Source organism: Pseudophryne corroboree, chromosome 12 (genome assembly GCF_028390025.1).
Source record: "Pseudophryne corroboree isolate aPseCor3 chromosome 12, aPseCor3.hap2, whole genome shotgun sequence".
NCBI classification, from domain to species: Eukaryota; Metazoa; Chordata; class Amphibia; order Anura; family Myobatrachidae; genus Pseudophryne; species Pseudophryne corroboree.
This window is the reverse complement of record NC_086455.1, coordinates 37,564,490-37,590,586: the sequence shown is the minus strand read 5'-3', so window position 1 is coordinate 37,590,586 and position 26,097 is coordinate 37,564,490. Positions and strand designations below refer to the sequence as shown.

The 26,097-nt window shown below is 44.0% G+C and overlaps 1 protein-coding gene, 1 long non-coding RNA gene and 2 pseudogenes across 3 annotated transcripts in view; 3 read left to right on the top strand and 1 right to left on the bottom strand.

Annotated features, from left to right (window-relative positions):
• Positions 1-3,194: 3,194 nt before the first annotated feature.
• On the bottom strand, positions 3,195-3,313 carry LOC134981742 (5S ribosomal RNA; annotated as a pseudogene).
• A 932-nt stretch (positions 3,314-4,245) lies between these two features.
• LOC134981667 (5S ribosomal RNA) lies at positions 4,246-4,363 on the top strand (annotated as a pseudogene).
• Positions 4,364-6,007: 1,644 nt separating this feature from the next.
• On the top strand, positions 6,008-15,258 carry LOC134979899 (uncharacterized). 2 transcript variants are annotated; one of them, XR_010190299.1, is made up of 6 exons: positions 6,008-6,227; positions 12,796-12,913; positions 13,394-13,484; positions 13,796-13,947; positions 14,042-14,085; positions 15,200-15,258. It is a non-coding gene; the product is annotated as an uncharacterized LOC134979899 (long non-coding RNA). The 2 variants fall into 2 exon arrangements; XR_010190300.1 differs by lacking the exon at positions 14,042-14,085 and having other exon boundaries at positions 13,796-13,879.
• Positions 15,259-18,951: 3,693 nt separating this feature from the next.
• RTF1 (RTF1 homolog, Paf1/RNA polymerase II complex component) overlaps positions 18,952-26,097 on the top strand; it is a 110,952-nt gene continuing 103,806 nt past the window's right edge. The window contains exon 1 of the mRNA XM_063947345.1: positions 18,952-19,161. Coding sequence (XP_063803415.1) covers positions 19,084-19,161 — 78 coding nt within the window. The 5' untranslated portion in view covers positions 18,952-19,083. The remainder of the gene's footprint in view (positions 19,162-26,097) is intronic.

Genomic DNA, 26,097 nt, shown 5'->3' with positions numbered 1-26,097 from the left:
TTACTCCCCTCGTATGTATCCTTGGGGTCATTGATGAGGAGATATTGGAGGCCCATTCCAGGAGATATATCCTCAACCTATGTGCTCTGGCCAAGGTACTGATAGCACGCTCATGGATGGCAACTACTGGTCCTGACATTAACAAATGGATACCGCTAGTAAATTCGGTAGTATCTCATGAAAAGTTTGTCTATATTTCAAGGAAAGCCCCGGACAAATACTACAAGATATGGGATAGGTGGCTAACGTCACCATTGTGCCGATATACCCACGCTCCTTCCCACTATTAATCTCTGACAAATTTAGATAGCACCACTACATGTACAAATGCTATGCAAATAAGCTGTTCGATGTGCATTTTGTAGCTGTCTGCAACCTCATATATACGATGTTATGTTAATATCTTCATATGATTACTGCATCAAGTATGTCAACTCATAGTACAAGCTCTTGTTTGTCTTTTTCTTTTTCTTTTTTTCTTCCAATTGTTGTTATGTTTTGTATGTTTATCAAAAAAAAGCAAATAATAAAAAACTACTGAATTAAAAAAAAAAAAAAAAATTACCATATTGGGAGTGCTGCTTCATTACAGTGCGTATATGCTATATATATATCTCTATCTATCTATCTATCTATCTATCTATCTATCTATCTATCTATATATAGATATATATAGATATATATAGATAAATTGTTCTACCCATTCTTCGCATGGGGGTCACGGCTGTAAATATAAACAAGAGTAAAAAAATTTGGTAAATCTATAGAGATTAAATTAGAGATATCTTAATGTAATGCATCTCCAATGTTGGATCCCACCCGGGAATAGGAAACGGGTTCTTCCCGGGTGGGGGTGGGATCCGGCATTGGACCCTAATAGCAAGCTTCCCAACCCGGCAATATGCCGGGTCGGGTTGCCATAGCGGCGGGGGGAAGGGGGGGGTGGAGCTGTGGGCGTAGGCGGTGCTGGGAGATGAGCAAATCTCCGCGCCGCCTCTCCCTAGGTAGTGAACGGGCCCCGGGTTGCATCGACCCGGGAACTAGTTTACACTGCCACTAACCCAGTATTCATCCCGGGAATAACCATTCTTATTACCCGTGTTGAATTAACGGGTCAGACTACCCAGGAATTCTCCATGGGCCCTTTCACGTTTCACAGTGACTTATGTCGACCCAGCAATATGCTGCGTCGATACCAGGTTATGTTTGCGATGTGAAAGGGGTATAAGTAAATATTAGTCTATTGTTCTTGGCGTTACCCGAGGAACACCCGTAGCAGATACGGTAAAAAGTGACAGGACCATTTTTACAGTTTATTATATTCTACACACTGGAGGTGCAATCCAAATTTTGATCAGATTGTCCGTTTTGGTGTTATCGTTCACGCAACGCAAGCCACGCTTCGGTAATGACGTCATTATGTCAAGCCTACTGTTCATCCCCTTGAAGGAGGTTTATTAAAATTCAGATTACGTAGTTTTCCTATTTTCCACCTGAAATATACCTTTGTTATATTTCAGCTTCCTAACATATCCGGAAGTAAGAGAATTAGTGATGAGTCAGTAAGTGAGTGAGTGAGGGCGTTCACATTTTTATATATATATATATATATATAGATATATAGATATATAGTCGGCTGAGGTTCTCTGTCACATATATAAGTGATGTCATCTCACAATAGGTATGAGGTAGTGGTATAAAAGGAAAATTACAATAGTTTGATATCTTCAATAACAATAGTAAGGTGAGGTAAAGCACCACAGGTGATGGAAGTGCTCAGTGCTTAAGCAGAAGTCACCTTATCTGTTGTTGGGTCTAGTTGTATATGTATTTCACCTCAATATTCCTCCTGATATAGGGCCCTATTTAAAATGACTTAATTGTGGTAATAATGGAAATGACAGCCCTCCTATGAAATGATCCATAGGTCCTCAGTGAAGCACCACCCTAGCTACAAGATATAATATGATTGTGGACTGTCTTTCCAGGAAAATATCAAATGGATCATTTTCAGCCAGTTACCCTCTGGTTTTATGGTGTAACAGGTGTCTTGTGCCCAGGCACAACTTGTTGTTCCCATGGGCCGCAGTAGTTTAAATCTTGCCCAGCTGTGCTGCAGAGACACTTTGTCTTGTGGAGCTGGTGACAGAACAGATGGGGGATGTGAAGAGTGGAGTCCGGTGCAGCGGAGATTGTAGGCTAGATTGGGCATCAAACATTGATGACTATTAACCATTGATGGACGATGGTTTTGCCATTGATGTCACAGACCCCCACAATGTTCTTTTCTTTCTCCCTTGCGCCAGAACATAGAGCATAGCTCTGCCTCTAATGTGACGTGTGAATCCCCGCCCCCCTAATCAGGAGTAACACTGTACAATGCAGTGATGGGCTGCTGTACACTGGTTTGGGGAGCAACAAATTTAGGGAGGAAGCAGGATTAAATAATTCTTCTCTGCTCATCTAATCCAACAAAACTTTATACGCCACCCTGAGATGGCATTATGATTTTTTTCAAAGAGAATGGTACTGATGGTCTGTGAATTGCAGACAGGTAGTTTCCCCATACTTTTGTATGGGGAAGTGAAATTACCTGTAACTCGTGAGATCCCAAAGAAAGAAGGTGTGTGATTCCACACGTCAGTAAATTCAATTGTAGGTAATAGTAAGAGAACCAAAATTGACAATAAACAGGGTGCCTCCTTGATGCTGTCAAGTTGGTGGTGCACCCAAAGTCAGTGAATAGATCTGAGTTACAGAGAGGAGAGAAACATACCTTTTAATTCATAACTATTAAATGCCAGTGTATCCAACATGACAAGCAAAACAGATAGTAAAAACAAATATTCTGTGGTCAACGTTATGATTACATCATGTACCGTTAAATATTTGTCGTGATCACTAAAGCCAACAGAAAGATTTCTTTAATATATTGGGACTTTCAAATTGGTCAATGTGTAAGGATCTTATGTGGGTAAATAATGGCTATCAAATGGCCCTATTCATTAATGAATGTTCCTTTATGGAAAGCCAAGCGGCTACCTTTGTATTAGTCATAATTATAGGAGGCTATCTGAGCAAAATCAACATGGCAATATCCCACAGCAACAGATCTATTTTGAAATTTAGTTTGAAATAAGATTAGTGGTGATTCTGCTGTCAGTGTCAGGCACAGAGTATGTAGGTTCATCAGATCTCTACTACAATTGGTATTCCTAGGACGTCTCCCATCCAGGTACTAACCAAGCCTAACACTGTTTAACTTCCAAGATCAGATGGTATTGGGCGTTTACAGTGTGATATGATAGTAAACAGATTTTGTGTGGTTTTCACCCACTCCGGGATCACTGATAAGGGTTCACCTAGCAGAAAGAGTGCTGGGATATGGTGATAGAGAGGGAGAATGGAATTAGCCTGGAGTCATGAGAGAAGTCTCCAGATAGAAGTATAATTAGGTAGATCTGCTGTCAGCATTAGACAGGGTTCGATTGGAATGCTGCAGAGCTCTGTCTCTCTCCTATGGTGGTACCTGAATTGCTGATGAAAGTTCACATGGGAATGTAGGTATTCGGATTCAACAATTTAAGAGATATATAGCATAGGGAAGATTCAGATACTCATATTGAAAGTTGCCTAGGCACCACAGGTGTTGGTGGCTTTTATTTAACTCACAATTGTTGGGAGTACAGAAAACTCCCATATAATTGCATCAGAGTCATATATATTAAGTGCTGAAAGCCATGGATTTTCCTCTGCAGCATGGAAACTGTTGTAGGAGACACTGCTAGTGTCAGATTCAGGTTGTTACAGTACATATGCCAATGGAATGGTTCCAGGTGTTACAATGTTGCAACTTGGAGTGTTAAACTGTATGAGAATAATAGTACCTACAGGATTAATGCATATGTAGGAGTGTGGTTGGGCATAAATACAATCACCTAAAAAAAATGATATTAGCCGGGTAAAAAAAAAAGCAGACATTCAGTCTCTGAAAGCATTTGATACTTGCCACAAACACCTATTACGGGTGTCCACAGTGGTGTGATAAGCAATACTTTACCCATAGGTAGCGGATACTTTACCCGCTGCAGCGTTTCAGATCGTCAACTCACGTGAGTCCGGTCGTACGAGACGGTCACAAGAGAGGCGTAAGTCACGTTTTGCCCGCTGTTAATGCTTGGTCACTTCCGGGTGTGCTAGGTGAACTCTCATCAGTGATCCTGGAGTGGGTGAAATCCACACAAAATCTTCTATCATACCACACTTGAGACGCCCAATACCGTCAAACTTGAAAGCTAAGCAGTGTTGGGCTTGGTTAATACTTGGATGGGAGACCACCTAGGAATACCAAGTGTAGTAGAGATCTGATGAACCTACATACTCTGTGCCTACCACTGACAGCAGAATAATCTTCTTTCGAACCAATCAGCACTGAAGTAACATCTATAATTTGCATACTATAAAATTATACAGAGTTGCTGATTGGTTGATGGGGCCACTTCTCCACTGGTAAATGCCCCCCTTAATTTCAAAGGAGATCTGTAGCTGTGGGATATCCCCATGTTGATTCAGCTCAGATAGCAACCTTTAATTACCACTAATACACAGGTACCCATCTGGCTTTTCATAAAGGAACTTTCTGAATGAATATGTCAATTAGATAGCCATTACTTACCCACGTGAGCTTGTTTCGCATTGACCAACTTGAAAGACCCAATATATTAAAGAAATCTTTCTGTTGGCTTTAGTGATCATCACAAATATTTAAAGGTACGTGATCTAAATATAACGTTGACCACAGAATATTTGTTTTTACTATCTATTGTTTGTTTTACTATCTGTTTTGTCATGTTGGATACACTGGTATTTAATAAATACGAATTAAAAAGTAGGTTTTAATCTTTGTCTATTCAAACTAAATTGTCTATTTCCAAGAGTGCACCCCAAAAAAAAAAGTGTATTCTGTTCCTCTTCCCTCTGTAACTTGGTGAGAAAGCAAGAGAAACCCTTTTTCTATCAACAGCTAATCTCACAATCACAAATGGTAAAGGACATTTCACAGCTTTATAAATGGAGTCTGTAGTCAGCTGTTTCCATTTTACATATAGAGCATCCCCATTTGATCAGTTTTGATTGAAGTTCAAACAATTCAAGTCTAGAGAAGATAATCAGTAAACAGCTAGGGCTTAAATACAATTAAAAAAATAAAGTTTATGTTAATGTACATTTCCGAATGATTACAAACAAAAAAAACAAAAAAAAACTTTTTCATTGGTTTAGAACAGAGCTGGCCAAACCGGTCCTCGAGATCTACCAACAGTTCATGTTTTCCAGGCCTCCTGGAGATCATTAGAATTGCCAGTTAGGAATGAATGCAGCACATCTTAATTAGTAATGACTACACCTGTGCACCAGCTAGGTGGTCTGGAAAATGTGAACTGTTGGTAGATCTCGAGGACCGGTTTGGCCAGCTCTGGTTTAGAACTTACAGCGTTCTGCAGTAGTAATTTAAGGCTGTAAGTCAGAGGTTCCCAAACGTGATCCTCAAGGCACCCTAACGGTCCAGGTTATAAGAATAACCAAGCTTGGGCACAGGTGACGTCAATCAATTTGATTCAATCATCTGTGCTCAGCCATGGATATCCTTAAAACCTGGACCGTTAGGGTGCCTTGAGAACCGCATTTGGGATCCTCTGCTGTAAGTTGATGCAAACAATTCCTGCAGGTGTCCCAAATCTTGTTGATTACTTGATTACAGACATTTCTGTAAAAACACAAGGTTGAAACAGACTACGAAGCATCATTTGGACAGTATTGCACTGCAGGAAGTAGTATATTGGGGATGCGGCGGTCAGCATACTATTACTTTTATTGCATTGGGGCAGTAGACTTTAGTGCTGCACACTGCACATATACATTTCACAGTCACTGGTGACAGTTGGAGAGAGAGGCGGAGTGATATAGCTTGAGAGTGATTGGTCCTGTCAGGAAAAGAAGTTCGGGGGACCTGTTTGAAGAGCAGAGCATGCACCATCAGCTCCAGCTCCCCACAGTGTCAACATTAGATGTGGGTGTGTAACAGATATAGTGCATTCCCAGAGTGTCATTACCTGAGGAGGACTTGTGAGTAGCTGCCTGTCACCACTGAGGGGGCTGGCCTGAACCTTGTCACCACTTCAAGGAAGTCCCTATCCCTAGAGGCCTGTCAGCATGTGAGCAAACTAAAGGTACAGGACCTGCAGCTGGAGGAGAGTTACCTCAGCTTAAGAGATCCTAAGGGGTATATTCAATAAGAGTTGGATCCATTACGACATGCAGTTGTCGGAATGGACCCGACGACCCCTATTCAAAGAGCGGACAAATCCAACTGTCTGATTTGTCCGCTCCCGGTGTCTTGTCCTAACGCTGCTGTCAGCGGCGGGGGGAGCTGTCAGCTGACCCGGGGGGGGGGGGGGGGGGGGGAGGGGGTGCTGTCAGCGGCTGCCGTGAGAGAGATGTCTGCGGCGGTGGGGGCAGCAGCGGGAGAGCAGCAGAGGAGAAGACGGGTCCTCGCTTGCTGGAGACGGGTGGACGCTGCCGCTAGGTTCCTGCTCTCCCCGCTGCTCCCGCCCATCTACTGCTCTCAGCTCCCTCATCTCAATCCGACTTTTTGCAAAGTCGGATGGAGATTGTCGGAAACGGGGCTAAAACCTGTCAGGTTTGGCCCCGCTTCCGACAATGCCGCCGATCAGCGTGCATTCCGACAGCATTCCGACAAGTCGGGTTTCCCGACTTGTCGGAAAAAACGGGTCCGTAATGAATAGGTCGGAACCCTTTCCGACCTAAAACTATTGGAAGCTGCTGTCTTTCGGACAAGACAGCAGCTTCCGACAGTTATTGAATATACCCCCTAGTGTCCATGAACACAGTGATTGCATAAGGGAGGGTTGACAGGACAGAGGCCAGCAGCAGCAGCAAATGTTCTTTGCTTTACTTCATAAATCACCAGCAGCCAGGAACAGAAAGTAAAAGCAGACAGCCCGTGCGGACTGAGTGAGCCCCCTTCCTGCATGCTCTGCTGGGAGGGGGAGGGAGGGGAGATCTGCTGAGGAAACTAGAACCTCAGGTGCTGTCGCATCCGGGAGCAGCAGTGCATAGCAGCAGAGTCACAGAGCACGGAGAGCGTCTCTCTGAGCCAGCTTTGCAGACTCTGCTGAGCGGGTAGCGCCGGCACTGATTCAGCTGATAGATGGGAGCACCATTCCAGCTGATAGATGGGAGCACCATTCCAGCTGATAGATGGGAGCACCATTCCAGCTGATAGATGGGAGCACCATTCCAGCTGATAGATGGGAGCACCATTCCAGCTGATAGATGGGAGCACCATTCCAGCTGATAGATGGGAGCACCATTCCAGCTGATAGATGGGAGCACCATTCCAGCTGATAGATGGGAGCACCATTCCAGCTGATAGATGGGAGCACCATTCCAGCTGATAGAAGGGAGCACCATTCCAGCTGATAGATGGGAGCACCATTCCAGCTGATAGATGGGAGCACCATTCCAGCTGATAGATGGGAGCACCATTCCAGCTGATAGATGGGAGCACCATTCCAGCTGATAGAAGGGAGCACCATTCCAGCTGATAGATGGGAGCACCATTCCAGCTGATAGATGGGAGCACCATTCCAGCTGATAGATGGGAGCACCATTCCAGCTGATAGATGGGAGCACCATTCCAGCTGATAGATGGGAGCACCATTCCAGCTGATAGATGGGAGCACCATTCCAGCTGATAGATGGGAGCACCATTCCAGCTGATAGATGGGAGCACCATTCCAGCTGATAGATGGGAGCACCATTCCAGCTGATAGAAGGGAGCACCATTCCAGCTGATAGAAGGGAGCACCATTCCAGCTGATAGATGGGAGCACCATTCCAGCTGATAGAAGGGAGCACCATTCCAGCTGATAGATGGGAGCACCATTCCAGCTGATAGATGGGAGCACCATTCCAGCTGATAGATGGGAGCACCATTCCAGCTGATAGATGGGAGCACCATTCCAGCTGATAGATGGGAGCACCATTTCAGCTGATAGATGGGAGCACCATTCCAGCTGATAGATGGGAGCACCATTCCAGCTGATAGATGGGAGCACCATTCCAGCTGATAGATGGGAGCACCATTCCAGCTGATAGATGGGAGCACCATTCCAGCTGATAGATGGGAGCACCATTCCAGCTGAAAGATGGGAACACCATTCCAGTTGATAGATGGGAGCACCATTCCAGCTGATAGATGGGAGCACCATTCCAGCTGATAGATGGGAGCACCATTCCAGCTGATAGATGGGAGCACCATTCCAACTGATAGAAGGGAGCACCATTCCAGCTGATAGATGGGAGCACCATTCCAGCTGATAGATGGGAACACCATTCCAGCTGATAGATGGGAGCACCATTCCAACTGATAGAAGGGAGCACCATTCCAGCTGATAGATGGGAGCACCATTCCAGCTGATAGATGGGAGCACCATTCCAGCTGATAGATGGGAGCACCATTCCAGCTGATAGAAGGGAGCACCATTCCAGCTGATAGATGGGAGCACCATTCCAGCTGATAGATGGGAGCACCATTCCAGCTGATAGATGGGAACACCATTCCAGTTGATAGATGGGAGCAGGGGCGGATTGGGACGCCGGGACACCGGGCCAGTTCCTGGTTGGCCGGTCCCATTGTCCCCTTAGCAGGCTGACTCACCCCTACACCTGGCCTCCGGCCGCGATCGGAGCTCAGCTCCGATCAGGCAGAGCTTGGAAACGGCCCCTGCACACAGTGCACAGCAACTGCCAGTGATGCTGCAGTCCATGCAGCACTTCCTCATACAGCAAGGTCCGGACTAGGCATGACGTCATGTAGGGGGCGTGGCTAGCACTCGGCACTGCTCTGCTGCAGAGAAGTGAGTGACTGAACCGACTACAGGGGCAGAAAGAGGTTCAGTAGCTCAGTGCACGGTAAAGTACAGTAAGATGTAGTAGAAGAAGTGATGAGGGAGAGGACAGAGAGGTATATGGATTACTAATGAAAATAAAAGTGGAGTGAAAGAAAATAAATTGAGGTGGCAAAGAAAAGTATGTGATAGAGAGAGAGAGAGAATAAGGCAAGTAAGAGGCTCTATGTCAGGGATTAGGAAGGAAAATATGTCAGTAAGCTATTATGGAGAAAAAGGAAGACAAAATAAATGAGACTAAAGTATAAAGACTAAAGAGGCTTCAAAGAGTGTAAAGAGTAAAGAAAAGGGAACAGGTACTTACGTGTTGTAATATAGAGGGACAGGGACTTACTTGCGGTTGTAATATAAAGTGACAGGGACTTGTGTGTTGTAATATAGAGGGACAAGTATTTGCATGTTGTAATATAGAGAGACAGGTACTTGCGTGTTGTAATATAGAGGGACAGGTACTTGTGTGTTGCAATATAGAGGAACAGGGACTTGCGTGTTGTAATATAGAGAGACAGGCACTTGCGTGTTGTAATATAGAGGGACAGGGACTTGCGTGTTGTAATATAGAGGGACAAGTACTTGTGTGTGTTGTAATACAGAGTGACAGGGACTTGCGTGTTGTAATATAAAGGGACAGGGACTTGCATGTTGTAATATAGAGAGACAGGCACTTGTGAGTTGTAATATAGAGGGATAGGGACATGTGTATGTTGTAATATAGAGGGACAGGGACTTGTGTGTTCTAATATAGCGGGACAGGGACTTGCGTGTGTTGTAATATAGAAGGACAGGGACTTGCGTGAGTTGTAATGTAGAGGGACATGGACTGTTGTACTATAGAGGGACAGGTACTTGCGTGTGTTGTAATATATAGGGACATGTACTTGGGTTTGGTAATATAAAGGGATAAGGATTTGTGTGTTTTCTAACACAGAGGGACAGGGACTTGTGTGTGTTGTAGTATAGAGGGACAGGTACTTGCATGTTTTGTAATATAGAGGGAAAGGGATCTGTGTGCGGTATAATATAGTATGAGTATGTAGTATGAGAGCGTGGACAGATAAAAAATTAAGGAAACTAAAAAGAGAAATTTGGAGAAAGTAAAGGACGAAGAGTAAAGATAATGAGAATAATATTACTATGATAAAATAAAGGAGAGACTATATAATAAGTGAAGTGGAACAAGAGTAAAGTGTAGGGCATGACAGAATGTACAAAGAAGAAAGAGGATAAAAGGTACAGATGAGACAGTGCGGTTCGGTATGATTTACCATCTGTATCCCGACATCGGCATCCTGAGCGGTAGAATGCCGGCAGGGGGTCGAGCAAAACGAAGCCCCTTGCAGGCTCGGTGGCAAGCTTCAATCACCTCAGGTTCTATTCTCCCTCTATGGGTGTTGTGGACACCCATAGAAGGGGAATGATCTACTTCACTGGTATACCGGCGGCAGTATGGTGCCCCCTGCCGTCGGGATCCCGGCATCGGTATTGTGACAGTCAGGATCTCGACGAGTTAACCGCATACCACAGAATGTAACAAAAATATAGTGTAGGAGCATAAGGAATCTAGCAGAACTAAGGATTCAAGTTCAGAATATGGGATCCCTTGGATTAGTATAACTACACTCAAAACAATAAATGTACCATCGTGGGCTTGCATCGCTTGCCATACTTCGGGCGGGGCGGCTCGCTCCACTTTGCTTGCCACAGGTTACTGTTCCCATTAGATGTCCACGTGAATAGTGAAACTAATAGACCAGGGTTCCCATGTTCTGAACTTGAGCCAGACTAAGCAATGACCACTGATTAGGACAGTAAAGTACTGTATATAGGGGGTAATTCCAAGTTGATCGCAGCAGGATTTTTTTTAGCAGTTGGGCAAAACCATGTGCAGTGCAGGGGGGGCAGATTTAACATGTGCAGAGAGAGTTAGATTTGGGTGTGGTGTGTTCAATCTGCAATCTAAATTGCAGTGTAAAAATAAAGCAGCCAGTATTTATCCTGCACAGAAACAAAATAACCCACCCAAATCTAACTTTCTCTGCAAATGTTATATCTGCCCCCCCCCCCTGCAGTGCACATGGTTTTGCCCAATTGCTAAAAAATTTCCTGCTGCGATCAACTTGGAATTACCCCCATAGTGAGAATAGACAAATGCCGCCATGGAAGGGTTATGTAGTAGAATTAGCATAAATGTCAGAGGCCCAACTGCAGCAAAAGATGCAAGGACGGCTGTGTCAGGCTCTATGAAGAGTGTCCCACCCCTCTCAACATACCCCACCCCTTCAACAGACCCCGCCTCCATTAGGGCTGCTTCCAGAAATTTCCCGGGCTGGTTTTCCATCCCAATCCGCCCCTGGATGGGAGCACCATTCCAGCTGATAGATGGGAGCACCATTCCAGCTGATAGATGGGAGCACCATTCCAGCTGATAGATGGGAGCACCATTCCAGCTGATAGATGGGAACACCATTCCAGCTGATAGATGGGAGCACCATTCCAGCTGATAGATGGGAGCACCATTCCAGCTGATAGATGGGAGCACCATTCCAGCTGATAGATGGGAGCACCATTCCAGCTGATAGATGGGAACACCATTCCAGCTGATAGATGGGAGCACCATTCCAGCTGATAGATGGGAGCACCATTCCAGCTGATAGATGGGAGCACCATTCCAGCTGATAGATGGGAGCACCATTCCAGCTGATAGATGGGAGCACCATTCCAGCTGATAGATGGGAACACCATTCCAGCTGATAGATGGGAGCACCATTCCAGCTGATAGATGGGAGCACCATTCCAGCTGATAGATGGGAGCACCATTCCAGCTGATAGATGGGAGCACCATTCCAGCTGATAGATGGGAACACCATTCCAGCTGATAGTAGGCCCTATATGGATCAGTAATTACACATACTTGGGTGGAGGCATAGCTAATTATTGGGTAGCTCCCCACAGTATAGTGAAAGGTGTGTACCAGTGTACACCCCACACCATCCCCTACCACCTCCCACTGAGCATGATGGAACCGGACAGACCTTCCAGGATAATTACGATTGTCTAGCGCATTTCCTCTCATGTTCAATGAGCAATGATTTTCCCCTCATAATGAGCACTGAGCAAACAAGTGATCAAATAATTGTGATGGATTACACTGAAAACATAAAGGGTTAGATGTATGGAGCAGTGAAAAGAGTGGAGAAGTTGCCTATAGCAACCAGTCAGCATCAAGGCAGTATTTATAGGCTTACCATATTATCCCTTTAAACTGAGACACTCATGAATTACACAAGTTCTGGGGCTGGCTTAATTCAAGTCAGCATTTTACCTAGTTTTAATCAGTCACATAACCTGTATAATTAAAGACTGTCCCAGTTTAAAGGGATAGTATGGTCCACCTAAGTATTTACTACGTACATTCTATAAAATGACAGGTAGCAGCTGATTGGTTGCCATGGGCAAATTCTCCACTGGCCTACTTCACCACCCTTTTTACTACTGCATAAATATGCCCCAAATGATATTGCAGTGTTACACATGGGATATCACAGAGAACACAGCAAGGATAGCAGTAGACCTGGGGGTATATTTACTAAGGTCCCGAATTAATTCGAATTCATTCGAGTTGCATTTTTTTTTTACAAGTGGCATCTTGGGAATTTACTAAACTAGATACTCAGCAGTGTTTGGTGCATTCGTATTTTTTTTTACAGTCGCATACACAAATAGGAATTAATAGACCATCGGTCAAAAACGGTTGTTAATTAATAGAACACAGTCATTTACAAAGGATTCGTATTTATGTTTTCAGCCAGAAATACCTTAAACTCTGCCACAAAATGTCTGGAATCGTACAAAAGTTCACATTTCAAATAGAACTGCTTTTGGCTGGCGTGTTTCACATCTATCACTACTCTACAATTACGAAGGTACGTGTTATAATATTCCTGTATGGTTTTGTATGTATTGTGTGTGTATTTTTGGATACCTGTTATGTTTTTAACAATAGTACACATTTTGGGGAATGCATTATCTTTTTTTTTTTCCAAATAAAATCCAGTACGGTTCTTTTAAACATTATAATTGCACAGCATTTATGTTGTGTTTATTTTTTTTGTGTGAATGTTACCTCATGCATAAACATCTCCCTAAGGCAAAGGTTCCCAAACTGTGTGCCGTGGCTCCCTGGGGTGCCTCGGGACACTTGCAGGGGTGCCCTGGGTTGGTGGTCCAGGACCAATTCAAATTATTCATGGTCAATATAATAGGCAAAACCAGTGCTGGTGGCTGCCAGTCATAAAATATGTGGCCAAACAGAAGCAAATCTTGTCCCTCACCACATAACTGACCCTAAGGATGACATATAAACGCGATCTACTTAATGTAATATTTCTTTCTACATTTCTCAGTAAGACATTTGTGGCCTAGGGGTGCCGTGAAAAAAAATCTGAGATTCTAGGGCGCCGTGATTCAAAAATGTTTGGAAACCACTGCCCTAAGGTAATGTAACCTAATAGAATTATGTAATGTTAAATACACTTTTCTCTATATAAATACTTATCCTCTGCTGCATGTGTAATCTATGTAGCTTGATTGTGACCATGCATATTATTTACTTAAAGAACTGTTGTTAAATTGTTCAATTAAAAATACACATACAACTTTATCATGTTTTTACTTGTGAATTTGTAAAAGAAGTACATTAGTAAACCAAAAATAACCAATTCTCATACTTGTACAAATTAAAAAATGCAACTTGCACAAAATTAACAATGATTAATTTTAACACATGATTCTTATCATTTATTTAGCAGGTCGTCCTCGTGAGCTGGATGGCCCTTTACCACTGGTGTCTGGTCGAGTTCGACCAGAACGTCTGGGTGGGGACGTTACAGGTGACACTAAGGGGGTTGTGGTTGCGGAACTGGAACTTGTGTGTTCACCTTGATGAGTGAGATGCTGTGTAAGTGTAGTAAGAGTCACATTTAAGTCTCTAGTTGCAGACGTGTGGCTCTCCATGATTCTGACCATGGTGTCTTGTGTTGTTAGTGTTGCAGTTAAGATCTGCGAGTAGGTTTGATGGAGCCTGTGATTCAGTGGGGTAAGTTCATCCTAGTTGCCCGGAGGCAAGATAACTATCAGTGCCCCCCCTCCCCCCTATATTTAGATAACACCTTACTGATGGAGCTATTTGCTCCTGTATAGGAAGCCTGAGAATTCTAACCATATGAAGTTATGTGTAATTGTCAGAGAAGTATCTTCATATAGTTAGAATTCTCATATTTCCTATACAGGAGCAAATAGTTTGTGACTTGTAAGGTGGAGGGACCAGTGAGGAAGTCCGCCACTGGAGAGATAGCAGCGGCTATCAATCAACTCAATTGAATGGTTTCAGAGGATGGGAGGAGAGGTGCCCCCCTTTAGAGCAGGAGCCCGGCGGCAGATGACTCCGTTGCCTCCCAGAGTTACGCCTCTGCTGTGATTGTCATCCAGCGGTGGATTGGGATGCAAAACCAGCCCGGGAAATTTATGGAAGCAGCCCTAATGGGGGTGTGGTCTGTTGAGGGGATCTCTCCTCATAGGACCTGACTGTACGCAGTTACACCCTTCTATGCATCTTTTGCTGCAGTTGTGTCTGAGACCAGGGACAGATTGGGAACTAAAAATGGCCCTGTCAATTTTTTAGAAGTGGTAGAATGAATGCGGACAATGCAGCGTACTGAGTGTGGTAGGCTTCCTGTCATGTGGGGGGTGGGGCAACATGACAACACACAAAACAGGCCCCACAGACACGTCAGCCTACCAGGAACCTTCCTGGTGATCCATATGGCCAATCCACCCCCTGCATCCATAACTCGTTGGTACGTATCTCTCATTCAATTATTGTCTGCCCTCATTAGTTCCAGGGTGTTTGCCATTCTGGTTTGTTCTGTTGTTTGTCTGCTGTTGCTTCTGCAGAGTCTTGGAATGTGATGGGCAAGACTGGAAATAAATTGGGTTTGCCTACGCAAACAATCTAAATTATTGGCTTGCTGGGTGGACCCGCTGTCCCAAAATGCCTGGTCTTGAGTCTGTGGTATATGTGTGGAAGGGCTTCTGTCCTACTCAGGTGTCTGTTGAGTGGGCGGAGTTGCAAAATGTGTGGATGTTTGGTCAGGCGGTGGTATAGCTGTGAGATTGAGGGTAAATGTTTCTTTATTGTCTGATTCCTGCAGTTGGCCTGGCTGACTTGGCTGAAGATTGGTGTCTGCTGAAAAGAGAAACCAGTTGTGTGTAAGTATTATTTTATTACTTAATGAAGAATATGATATGTGTAATGTTTACTAGTGCTACTATTTTAGTTTTTATTGGAATTTTTTTTTTTTACTATATTTTTTTTTATATATTTTGGCCTTTGGTCAACATATGGACCTCAAATTTGTTTGGCTAAGTCTTTTGAGGCAATAATGTCCATTTAGTTTGCGGGGGAATATTTACCACTAAATTTGGTAATGAAGAATATGATATGTGTAATGTTTACTAGTGCTACTATTTTAGTTTTTATTGGAATTTTTTTTTTTTTTTACTATATATTTTTTAATATATTTTGGCCTTTGGTCAACATATGAACCTCAAATTTGTTTAGCTAAGTATTTTGAGGCAATAATGTCCATTTAGTTTGCGGGGGAATATTTACCACTAAATTTGGCCACTAAGTTGCTTCCTTAAATGTGAAAATTCAATGGTGTATTATAAGTAAGCTTGAATTTCAACTAAATGTGGAATTTAGGACAAATCAATCAATCAATTAATCAATCAATCAATCAATCAATCAATCAATCAATCAATCAATCACATTTAGTGTGTTCCCTTCTAGAAGGTGCAACATAAATGTCAAGTTTCATGTGATGGGTTGTTAAGGCCAAACAATCTTACAGAAATTTTAGCACTGTTTATATTAGGGTAAAGTGTGTGTGTAAATATGTGTGTTGTGTGATTGTGCAAATCAACTCACCAGGCAGGTGTGGGGAATGCGGTGACAAGGGCTGCGGACTGTCAAGCAGTTGCTGTGGGGGCACATCTGAGACCTGTGATATGCGTCGTTGTGGTGGAGGCTCTTGTGCTGCTCTGCAAGACACACCCAGAACGCTTCCGCGGTGGCAATACATGTGTGGATGGTCCTTTTAAAATAAATATTAGATTTATTATTGGTTCAACCTTAATGTGAGAACACACCCATTGCTAATGTACTTCCCAGCATCAGCAGCATCCTCTGCTTCAGTATGAGTGGAGACAGGGCCAGAAGGCCTTTGTGACTTTTTAGAGACCGTAAAAGCATAGGATGCATTTTTTAATCATTTTATAAAAAAAGAACTAAATACAAATGTGCAAACACATTACTCCTAAGTTGATGTGTGCCATATTGAACTATTCAATAATCACTAAACAACACATATTTTACCAAACAAAAGACAAAATAAAATAATAATAATAATAATAATAATAATAATAATAATAATAATACAGGTTGAGTATCCCATATCCAAATATTCTGAAATACGGAATATTCCGAAATACAGACTTTTTTTTTAGTGAGAGTGAGATAGTGAAACCTTTGTTTTTTGATGTCTCAATGTACACAAACTTTGTTTAATGCACAAAGTTATAAAAAATATTGGCTAAAATTACCTTCAGGCTGTGTGTATAAGGTGTATATGAAACATAAATGCATTCTGTGCTTAGACTTAGGTCCCATCACCATGATATCTGATTATGGTATGCAATTATTCCAAAATACGGAAAAATACGATATCCAAAATACGTCTTGTCCCAAGCATTTTGGATAAGGGATACTCAATCTGTAATAATAATAATAATAATAATAAAAATTAATAATAATAATAATAATGTGAGCTCACACTAGCATGTGCTTTTATGCCTCTTTCAGTACTTATCTTCTTTACAATACTCCCTGTGATGCCACAAAATCCTTAGGTTATCAGCCACCTTGATACTTTTTAAAGTGCTGTTTGCTGGCGTAACTATGTTTATATACACTGTACTTTTTCTATATTGTATTGAACTGTAAGACACTGGCTTCATGTTTAGCATATTTATTTACTATGAATGTTTGCAAAAATTATCACATGTGGTGCCATGTAAATGCTGGAAAAATAAAACTTTTACAAACAACATACTTATGTATTACACACATCTCCATATATTTTACATTTAATTACAATAGGGGTTGAATACACCTTAGGCGCTACCACCATGAACAAAGTTACCACACACAATATAGAGAAAAATGGTATGGAGTATATGTCCGTGAATGTCTAGATATATTATCAATAGCTGTGTGTTTTTTTTCCAAGATGTTTTGTCCTCAGATTCCTTCAGTTTTGATTTCCTCTTTGCAAAAGTATCGATGGAATATATGTAAAAAATAAAACAGTAGTGCATATAGTGTAATATTTCTTAAAAAGTCACCATTTATTTCCCATAAATAAATTAAAATCATAAATGACAGTTAGGAGCTGACTGGCTGGTCCTTTACCACCTTCCAATTTATCACTTCACCGAGCTTAATAAATCTGCCCCATTGTCCTCTGATTCCTTCAGTTTTGATTTCCTCTTTGCAAAAGTATCAATGGAATATATGTCAAAAGATAAAAGTAGTGCATATAGTGTAATATTTCTTAAAAAGACAGCGTTCTGGTCCATCTACCTGCATCCACTAATTAAAAGGAACACACCGTGTCCGGTTGCTGGTCATTAGCTTGGAGGGAGGAAGGAAGGGTACCGGAACCTTCCATTAATTGCTCTTTCAATTGCTCCTTGCTGGGAGCTTGGCACGGTACGGTTCCATTTTTACCTCAAATATATGGTGCAGATTTTATTTGTTATATTGGATGAAAAATACTATTTTCAAACCCACCCTGTGACATGGTAGTTAGGATCTGATTGGCTTGTCCTTTATCACCTTCTACTTTATCACTTCCCTGAGCTTAATAAATCTGCCCTAATATGTCTTGAAAAACAAAAAAAAAAAAAAAACACACACACAGCTATTGAGAATATATCTGGACATTTACAGACATGTACTCCATACCATTTCCCTTCGTGTGTGGTAACTTTGTTCATGGTGTAGTCAACCCCTATTGTAATTGCCTGTATATTGGGGGTCATTCCGAGATAATCGTAGCCGTGCTAAATTTAGCACAGCTATGATCATTCACACTGACATGTGGGGGGACGCCCAGAACAGGGCTATCCCGCCCCGCATGTCAGTGCGCCCCCCCCCCCTGCAGAAGTGCAATGACATCGCACAGCGGCGATGCCTTTGCACTTGAAGAGTAGCTCCCGACCAGCGCTGCTTTAGCGATAACGGGGAACAATAAACTGTCGCCCTGCGATCTCCCGTCACTTTAGACGGGAGATTTGGCGCGCTATAGCAATTTTATACCGCCAAACATGTCAGTTTGTCAAAGCAGCAACAAATGAGGTCCATGAAAGGTACAGATAAAAATCACATATAACAAAATATGTAACTTTGGATAAACGATGCAGATGAGAATACGGTCCCTGGTTGTGTCCCAGCAAAGGCTTGGATGAATATTGGTACTGAGTTCTTAATGAACTAGGAGCATTGTGACTCAAAACGTAAATAAATTCAGTTACATTTTAACATTGATATAATTTGTTGCTACTTTGGCAAACTGACACATTGGGGGGAATTCAAATGTTTGAAAAGTCGGTTGGGTGTCTGTTTTTTTCCTGTCTGTTAGGAAAAAAACATATACCCAACTGACTTTTCAAACAATTGAATATCCCCCCATTGTGTCTACTCAGGCTGATTGCTAAGAAATTCTTTATTTCCTGAAGTATGTCTCCTGCAATTCCTAATCCATCCTACAGGTGTCGCTAGTCGGCGGAACGCTAGACGTACAAGTTCCCGCCCACTGAAAACGTCACGGGAGAGGCCGTCGGCTCCTGCGTGACGTCGCAGAGCATTGTTGGGCGGAGCCGTGTGGAGAGCATGCGCAGTGCCCCTTGTGTGTGTAAGCGGCGGTTCCGGTGTGTGGGCCGCGCTGCGCTTTAAGCTGCAGCCGCCGCCGCTATGGTGAAGAAGCGGAAGGGCCGAGTAGTAATTCACTCGGACACAGAGGACAGCGGCAGCGATGGGAACCTGGATCAGGTGAGGGGTCCCTGCTGGCGGCCGGAGACGGCCGTGTTCCCTGCTGTGGGCCCGTACACACGGTCCTGTGTCCCTGCGCTGTATGTTCCTGGCTGCGTCATGTGTGCACTGTCCCCCGGTGCCTGCTGCTACCCAGCTCACGTATCATGCCTATTGTCCACTGGTTACTGTCTCCTCCGGCGGGAGCAGTGCTGTGGTGTGCCCCAGGCTCTCCTGTTAGGTGAATGGTGGCTTCTGCTATCTGTCCATGGCACTGTATATGATTGGGTATTTCCATAGTGCATGCATAGTCTGCAGCAGTGTACACAGGACATGTCTCCTATCAGTACCTGCCCCAGCGCAGCTTACAACCTATGTACCCTATCTAGCGGACACTACGGTTAATTTATCAGAAGTCGCTTACAAGTCTGCTATGAGGAAATCTATGCAAACACAGTGAATACATACAAACTCCACACATATATTGCCTTTGTTAGGAATTTAAGTCATGATGGTAATGCTAACCACTGTGCTGCTACACTTATACCCCTTTCACACCGCCAATGCCGGATCCCACCCGGGAAATGAAAACGGCTCCTTCCCGAGTGGGATCTGACATTGGACGCTACTGCTAGCTTCCCCCCGACCCGGCAATATGCCGGATGGATTGCCATAGCGACGGGGGAAGGCTGGCAGCGGAGGTGGCGCTGGGAGATGAGATCATCTCCGCGCCGCCTCTCCCTGTTGTAGTGAATGGGTGGAGCCCGTTTACGCTGCCATTGACCCGGTATTCAACCCGGGAATAACACTTCTTTATTCCCGGGTTGAATTGCCGGGTAAGGCGACCCGGGATTTCGACTATGACGCTTTCACACCGCACGTTGACCCGGCAATATGCCGGGTCGATATCGGGTTATTTGTGCGGTGTGAAAGGGGTATTAGCCAGGAGTAGCCTTGCCTGTTACATTTCTGTGCCCGTTTATGGTGCCGTGCCTAGTACAAGCAATGCCAGTGATAAAAATGTTGCTCGGAGGTGCAAGCAAAGGGCATTGCACGGAAATATAACACATTATGCCACTGCAAGAACCTTGCATTTCATTGAATTGGTACCAAATGTTAGAATTGTGTTCGGCAGATATTGGATGTCATGCAGCAGCTCTGTGCCATGAATCCCCACAATTTCTCCTGCTCACAAATGTAAAATCAGTACAGTACTTGTGAAGGGATGTAGTTATGTGACCTGTGGTCACTATACAGACGCCGGGATCCCGCCTGCTTTACAGCCTGACAGTTGGAATGCCAACTGGCAGGGACTATTCCCACTCGTGGGTGTCCACGACACACACAGAGTGGGAATAGAACCTGTGGCGAGCCACCGAGCCCGCAAGGGTCCTCGTTGTGCTCCCCCTCCCCGCCAATCTAAAGCTCGGGATCCTGCTGTCAGTATGGTGACTGGTGGGATCCCAAACACCGGTCACCCAAACCCAACCCGTGTGAAGGCAGCAGAGTATTTACAAAGTGGTGCTGGACAGCGTCATTACATCTGGGACCAAGTTGTTTAAAGCAATGGTTCTCAAACTCTATCCTCTGGACCCCAAACAGTTCATGTTTTCCATGTCACCTAGCAGGTGCACAGGTGTAGACATTACTTACGGACACATTTTAAAAGATCGCAGGTGGGGCTAATTATTCTGTGAGGAGACCTGGAAAACATGAACAGTTTGGGGTCCTGAAGACAGAGAACCACTGGTTTAGAGCAGTGCTTCTCAAATCCAGTCCTTGGGACACACTAACTGCATATTTTCCATATCTGCTTGCTGGAGCACAGGTGTGTTTATTACTGACTGACACACTAATTCTACAGGTTATACTAATTGTTTCACATTTGATTCTGGGAGGAGATATGGAAAACATGCACTGCTAGTGTGTCCCCAAGACTCAATTCAAGAAGCACTGGTTTAGATGACCTTCTGGATACTGTCACTGTTCAGATGCTGGATCCATTGGGTTCAGCTGCCACTGATAACATTGTGATCGCTCTGGTTATCTGCATTGGGGTCGATTCAATTCACCGACAGTTGAATAGCGCCGGGAATTAGCTCCCGGCACTATTCAATTCAGCTCAAGTTAAGTCGGCGAATGCCCGTTCTCCCAGGCTTAACAGGTTGATTTGTCGGGAGAACGGGCATCCTCTGACTTAACTCCCCGCGGCGATGCTAATTCCCGACAGAATCAGACTCGCGTCGGCCGCGCGGCAGCACTTTTGTCGGATTTCCTCTCTCATCCCCTAGAGGTGAGAGAAGAATTCCCGATGATTGACTGTCACTTGGTGCTGTATTGAATAGCACCGGGAGCTAATTCCCGGCGCTATTCAACTGTCATTGAATTGAATCGACCCCATTGGCTTTTTCGTGATGGCAGATGCTGCTGCTCATGGGTGCAAGAGTCCTTCTCTGTTTCCATCTCTGAGCATGATTATAAGGCTAGAAACCAGGCTACTTTTCAGTTGGTAGTTAATCGTAAGTGTTCCTGCCTTCTCCAGAACCAGAAGAGGATGGAAGTTCAGTTATTATAAATAATAAAGGACAATCATGGTTGCCATCATATGACCATTTGAAAGGTTTTTCAGTGACTTGTTCGTGTGTCTCTGTTTCCACTGTCTTCTTATTTCAGCCATAGCACATTAATGGTAGCTGTACAGGAAAGACATTTACCAAAGACTGGCCTATTACTGGCAGCTATGGTGCGGCCGCCTTGTAATACAAATGCCCGCTTTTTTCATCCAGCTGCTACAATTGTTGTTTCACTTATCAGGTGTTCCTCAAATCTCTTAGGGGGATTTCAATTGCTGGTGATGGGCCATTAGGCATCAGCAGTAGACTTAAGACCTAATTGTGGTTAGAGCTGGTTGGGTAAGCTTGCAGTCGCAGTCAAAGGCAGGAAATCTTTCATCACCACACACCACTGGGATTGGTTTAGTGTGGCATGCTTGGCATCATCAATATGGAAGTGCAATGGTTGAAGGTCTTGGCCAGCCTGCTTTAGCCATGTGTTCTTTGGTGCATCACGTGCTAGTTTATATCCATCCTGGCCTGTTTTATTTATGCACTGGTATGGTATTCTTTTAGGCTCCACTCTGCAGACATGTTCGAACCACTTTAAACGCTGATTTGGTCGTGGGTTGGTCTTGGCATATTTTTCACATGTTATAATTTCTCCAGTGGTCTTAGTTTGACTTGTGGTATGTTTTGTAAGCACCTCATTTGGAAACACTCCAGCCTTGCTAGATTGTTTTTAAAGATTGCCCAAGTAATGGGTGCTAGATCAGCGCAACAACTGAATTGCTCCGACGGATTAATCGTTCCCAAACCGTCCCATGTTGTAGGGATATCCATACATGATTAGTAAACTAGTTATGCCGCTTTCACATCGCAATGACGGGTCGCACCTGGGAATTGGATACGGGTCCTTCCTGGGTGTGACCCGGCATTGGACCCTTGCAGACTGGCTTCCCGACCCGGCAAAATGCCGGGTCAGGTTACTATCGGGGGCGGGGACTGTTTGTGTTTTGATTGGTGTGGATCTTCTATTTATTTCTGTGTACACCTCTAGTGTCTGTCGGCTATGCTTAGTCTATAAGCTAGGTTCATGAGTCTAGTGGTAAGTAAGATTTTTTTTAAGAGCTTCACAAGCAGACTATGGGGATGGTTTAGCTGGTGATGGCCATTAAATACTATCGGAATGGCGACATGTAGCGATACCGCCAGTCTTCCCTTGCATCACATAAAGGGTGCAAGAAAACGAGTTGTTAGGTACTGAATTTTGCCACTATTTACCCAGAACAATTCAATATGGACTAAAGTCTCTTTTGAAGAGAGAGATAGAGCAGATTGTATTGAGATTAGACATTCAGAAGGGATCAGTACTAAATCCCGCCGGTCGGAATCCCGGCGGTCGAAATACCGACGCCGGAATCCCGACCGCACAATCCCGACAGGGGTGGCGAGCGGAACGTAGCCCCTTGTGGGCTCGCTTCGCTCGCCACGCTGCGGGCACGGTGCCTCGCTACGCTCGACACACTATTATATTCTCCCTCTATGGGTGTCACCCACGGAGGGAGAATATGTCGGGATTGCGGCGGTCGGGATTCCGGCGTCGGTATTTCGGGTATTTCGACCGCCAGGATTCCGGCCGGCGGCATCTTGACCGCATCCCATTCAGAATACGGCTTTCATGCAGCCCATAAACAGTAGGTACACCTGTGATTCACTCTAGGTCAGGCATTCCCAACCGCGGTCCTCAAGGCACACGAACAGTGCAGGTTTTAGTGATATCCAGGCTGCAGCACAGATGGTTAAATCAAAATAACTGAGGTACTAATTAAGTCACCTGTTTTCAAGCCTGGATATCTCTAAAACCTGCACTGTTGGCGTGCCTTGAGGACCGTGGTTGGGAATGCCTGCTCTAGGTATTTTCTAATGGTTCTCAAGGTACCCTAAGTCTAGGTTTTAAAAATATCAATGCTTGTGCACAGATGGAATAATCAAATGGACTGTGGTACTAGGTAAATTATCTGTGCTTAATATGACCTCATATGGGGGAAGTTAAATTGTTTTTGGGCACCCTTAAGTAATGGTAACCTGATGGGCGATATTCATTTGTTTTGCTGATGGGAGGGAGTGCCATAGGTGCATATTATTTTTGCTCGCACCCTGACGTGGGGAGCAGAAATCTGCCCAAAGTCAGGTTTTTGTCTGCCAAAACACAGCGTGCCCAGTATATGTTGATCCACAATGGGGGGGAATTATTATTATTATTTTTTGTTCCCTGTGGCTGCCACTAGATGAAACCCAACGGAGCAATTCAATTAATTAGCTGCAGGGAGACACATTTCTTCTTGCAGTCCCCTGTGTTGGCGAGAAGAAATGTGCAAAAAGTAACCTGTTTGGATGCCCAAATGGCGCTTTACACTTCGAGCCCAGAACTGGTTGAGTTTAACTGTTTTACGCAGCTGAACTCTGCACTTCCGGGTGCAAAAAAATTGAATTGCGCCCCGCAATCTCTCGTCACTCATTAGACGGGAGATGGGGCGCGTGTGGTTGCGCATAAACAATTTAATTCTCCCCTTTGTGTCTAAATCTAGGGTACTCTGGTGTGAGATATGTGATAAGTAATTGGTGGCCGCAAGCACTTGGGCCACTCAATAAATACAGGCACCCTAAAGCAATTTGATTCACCCCAGTGGAGTTTTGCAGCTGAGCCCTGACCACCTTTTCAATTAACTACTAGGATCATAAAGGCCCATACACACGGTGAGATTCGGGCTATGTCCGATTGTCACTATGCGACAGGGGCTAGGTCGGCATCGCAAGCACATAATGACTGTGCTTGCGATATGTACTGTGTGCGAGTTTGGCTGTCAATTTTGACTATCTCTTCTATAGAGATAGACTGTGCAGGCAAGTCAATTTTGACTATCTCTATAGAAGAGAGAGTCAAAATTGACAGCCAAAATCGCACATAGTCCATATCGCAAGCACAGTCACGTGCTTGCGATGCCGACTGCGCATCAGCATAGAATCGGGATCGCAAGGTGACTTTCACCTTGCGATCTGCATTAACTTTTCTTACTATTTTGACTATGTAGTCAAAATTGTAAGAAAATCTCTGTGTACACACCATAACACTTTTGGATGCTTTAAGATTTAAGTTGTTGTTAAATTACCTTTTTTTTCTATTCAGTAAACTTCCAAATAAAATCTGTATTGCTCCCCATTTCATGTGTTTTGAATGTTTTTGGGCGCATGCATCTTATGCTTTTGCTTTCCTTTCTTTTGGCTTCCCATAGACTGCGGCTTTGTTGAATGCATTTATATGCGTGAATGCGTCATTCTTCTATAGCTATGTTGCATTCCCCAACTTCACATGTCATTAAGAACATAGTTCAACCTGTGAGATGCGTGATCTGTTGCTGGTATCTTGCAGATTATCTATTGTATGAAGATGCTAATTGTGACATGACGGCTGCACACTAGAGTGCAGCAGGGAGGTTGTACAGTTCTATCGAGCAGATTCCATATACTGTATTTGTTGACAATGGAAAATGGAGAGCAGAGGGGGAGAGTTGGAGGAACATGGGTAGAGAGAGCAAGTGAATGGGGTTAGGGGGATAAAAACAGTGGAGGGGAAGGGAGAACGGGGGAGGCGGGGTGGAATAGAGAGCAAGAGAATGGAGTTAGGGGGATAAAAACAGTGGAGGGGAAGGGAGAACGGGGGAGGCGGGGTGGAATAGAGAGCAAGAGAATAGGGTTAGGGGGATAAAAACAGTGGAGGGGAAGGGAGAACGGGGGAGGCGGGGTGGAATAGAGAGCAAGAGAGTGGGGGTGCGGATTTAGAGGTAAAAAGTATGTGGAATCCTTTTCTCTAAGATACTGTGGGGTAAATGGGAGTTCTATTTAAAATGGCATGTTGCCTATAGCAACCAATTAGATTTTACTTTTCATTTATATAGCACCCTCTAGAAGATAATACCTGGAATATAGTTGCTATGGGCAATATCCCATCTTAAATAGAACTCCCATCTTGGTAAATTTACCCCTGTAAGTGTGCTTTGTACAGGATTATTTTTTTTGTCTGCCAGATCTACAAGGATGTGTACGATATGTCCTCATACGTTCAGCCTCAGTAAGTCACGCACCGTGAGATGCCTGGCATGAGTAGGTTGGCATGTCCTGTGCAGCACTGCTTACGTCGGGCATCTTTTATTGCTGAAAATGAGACTTATTTGCATAGCCATGCTACTGTAACGTAGCATTTCGTATGCAGATACAGCCGCAGTCATCCACAGACTATAGGCATGCCCAGATCATTTCAATCAGCTGCTTATGCATCCTATGCACAGTCCAATGCGAGTGAGTGGCATTTTCAGGGTAAAAAATGCACAATAGGATGCGACTA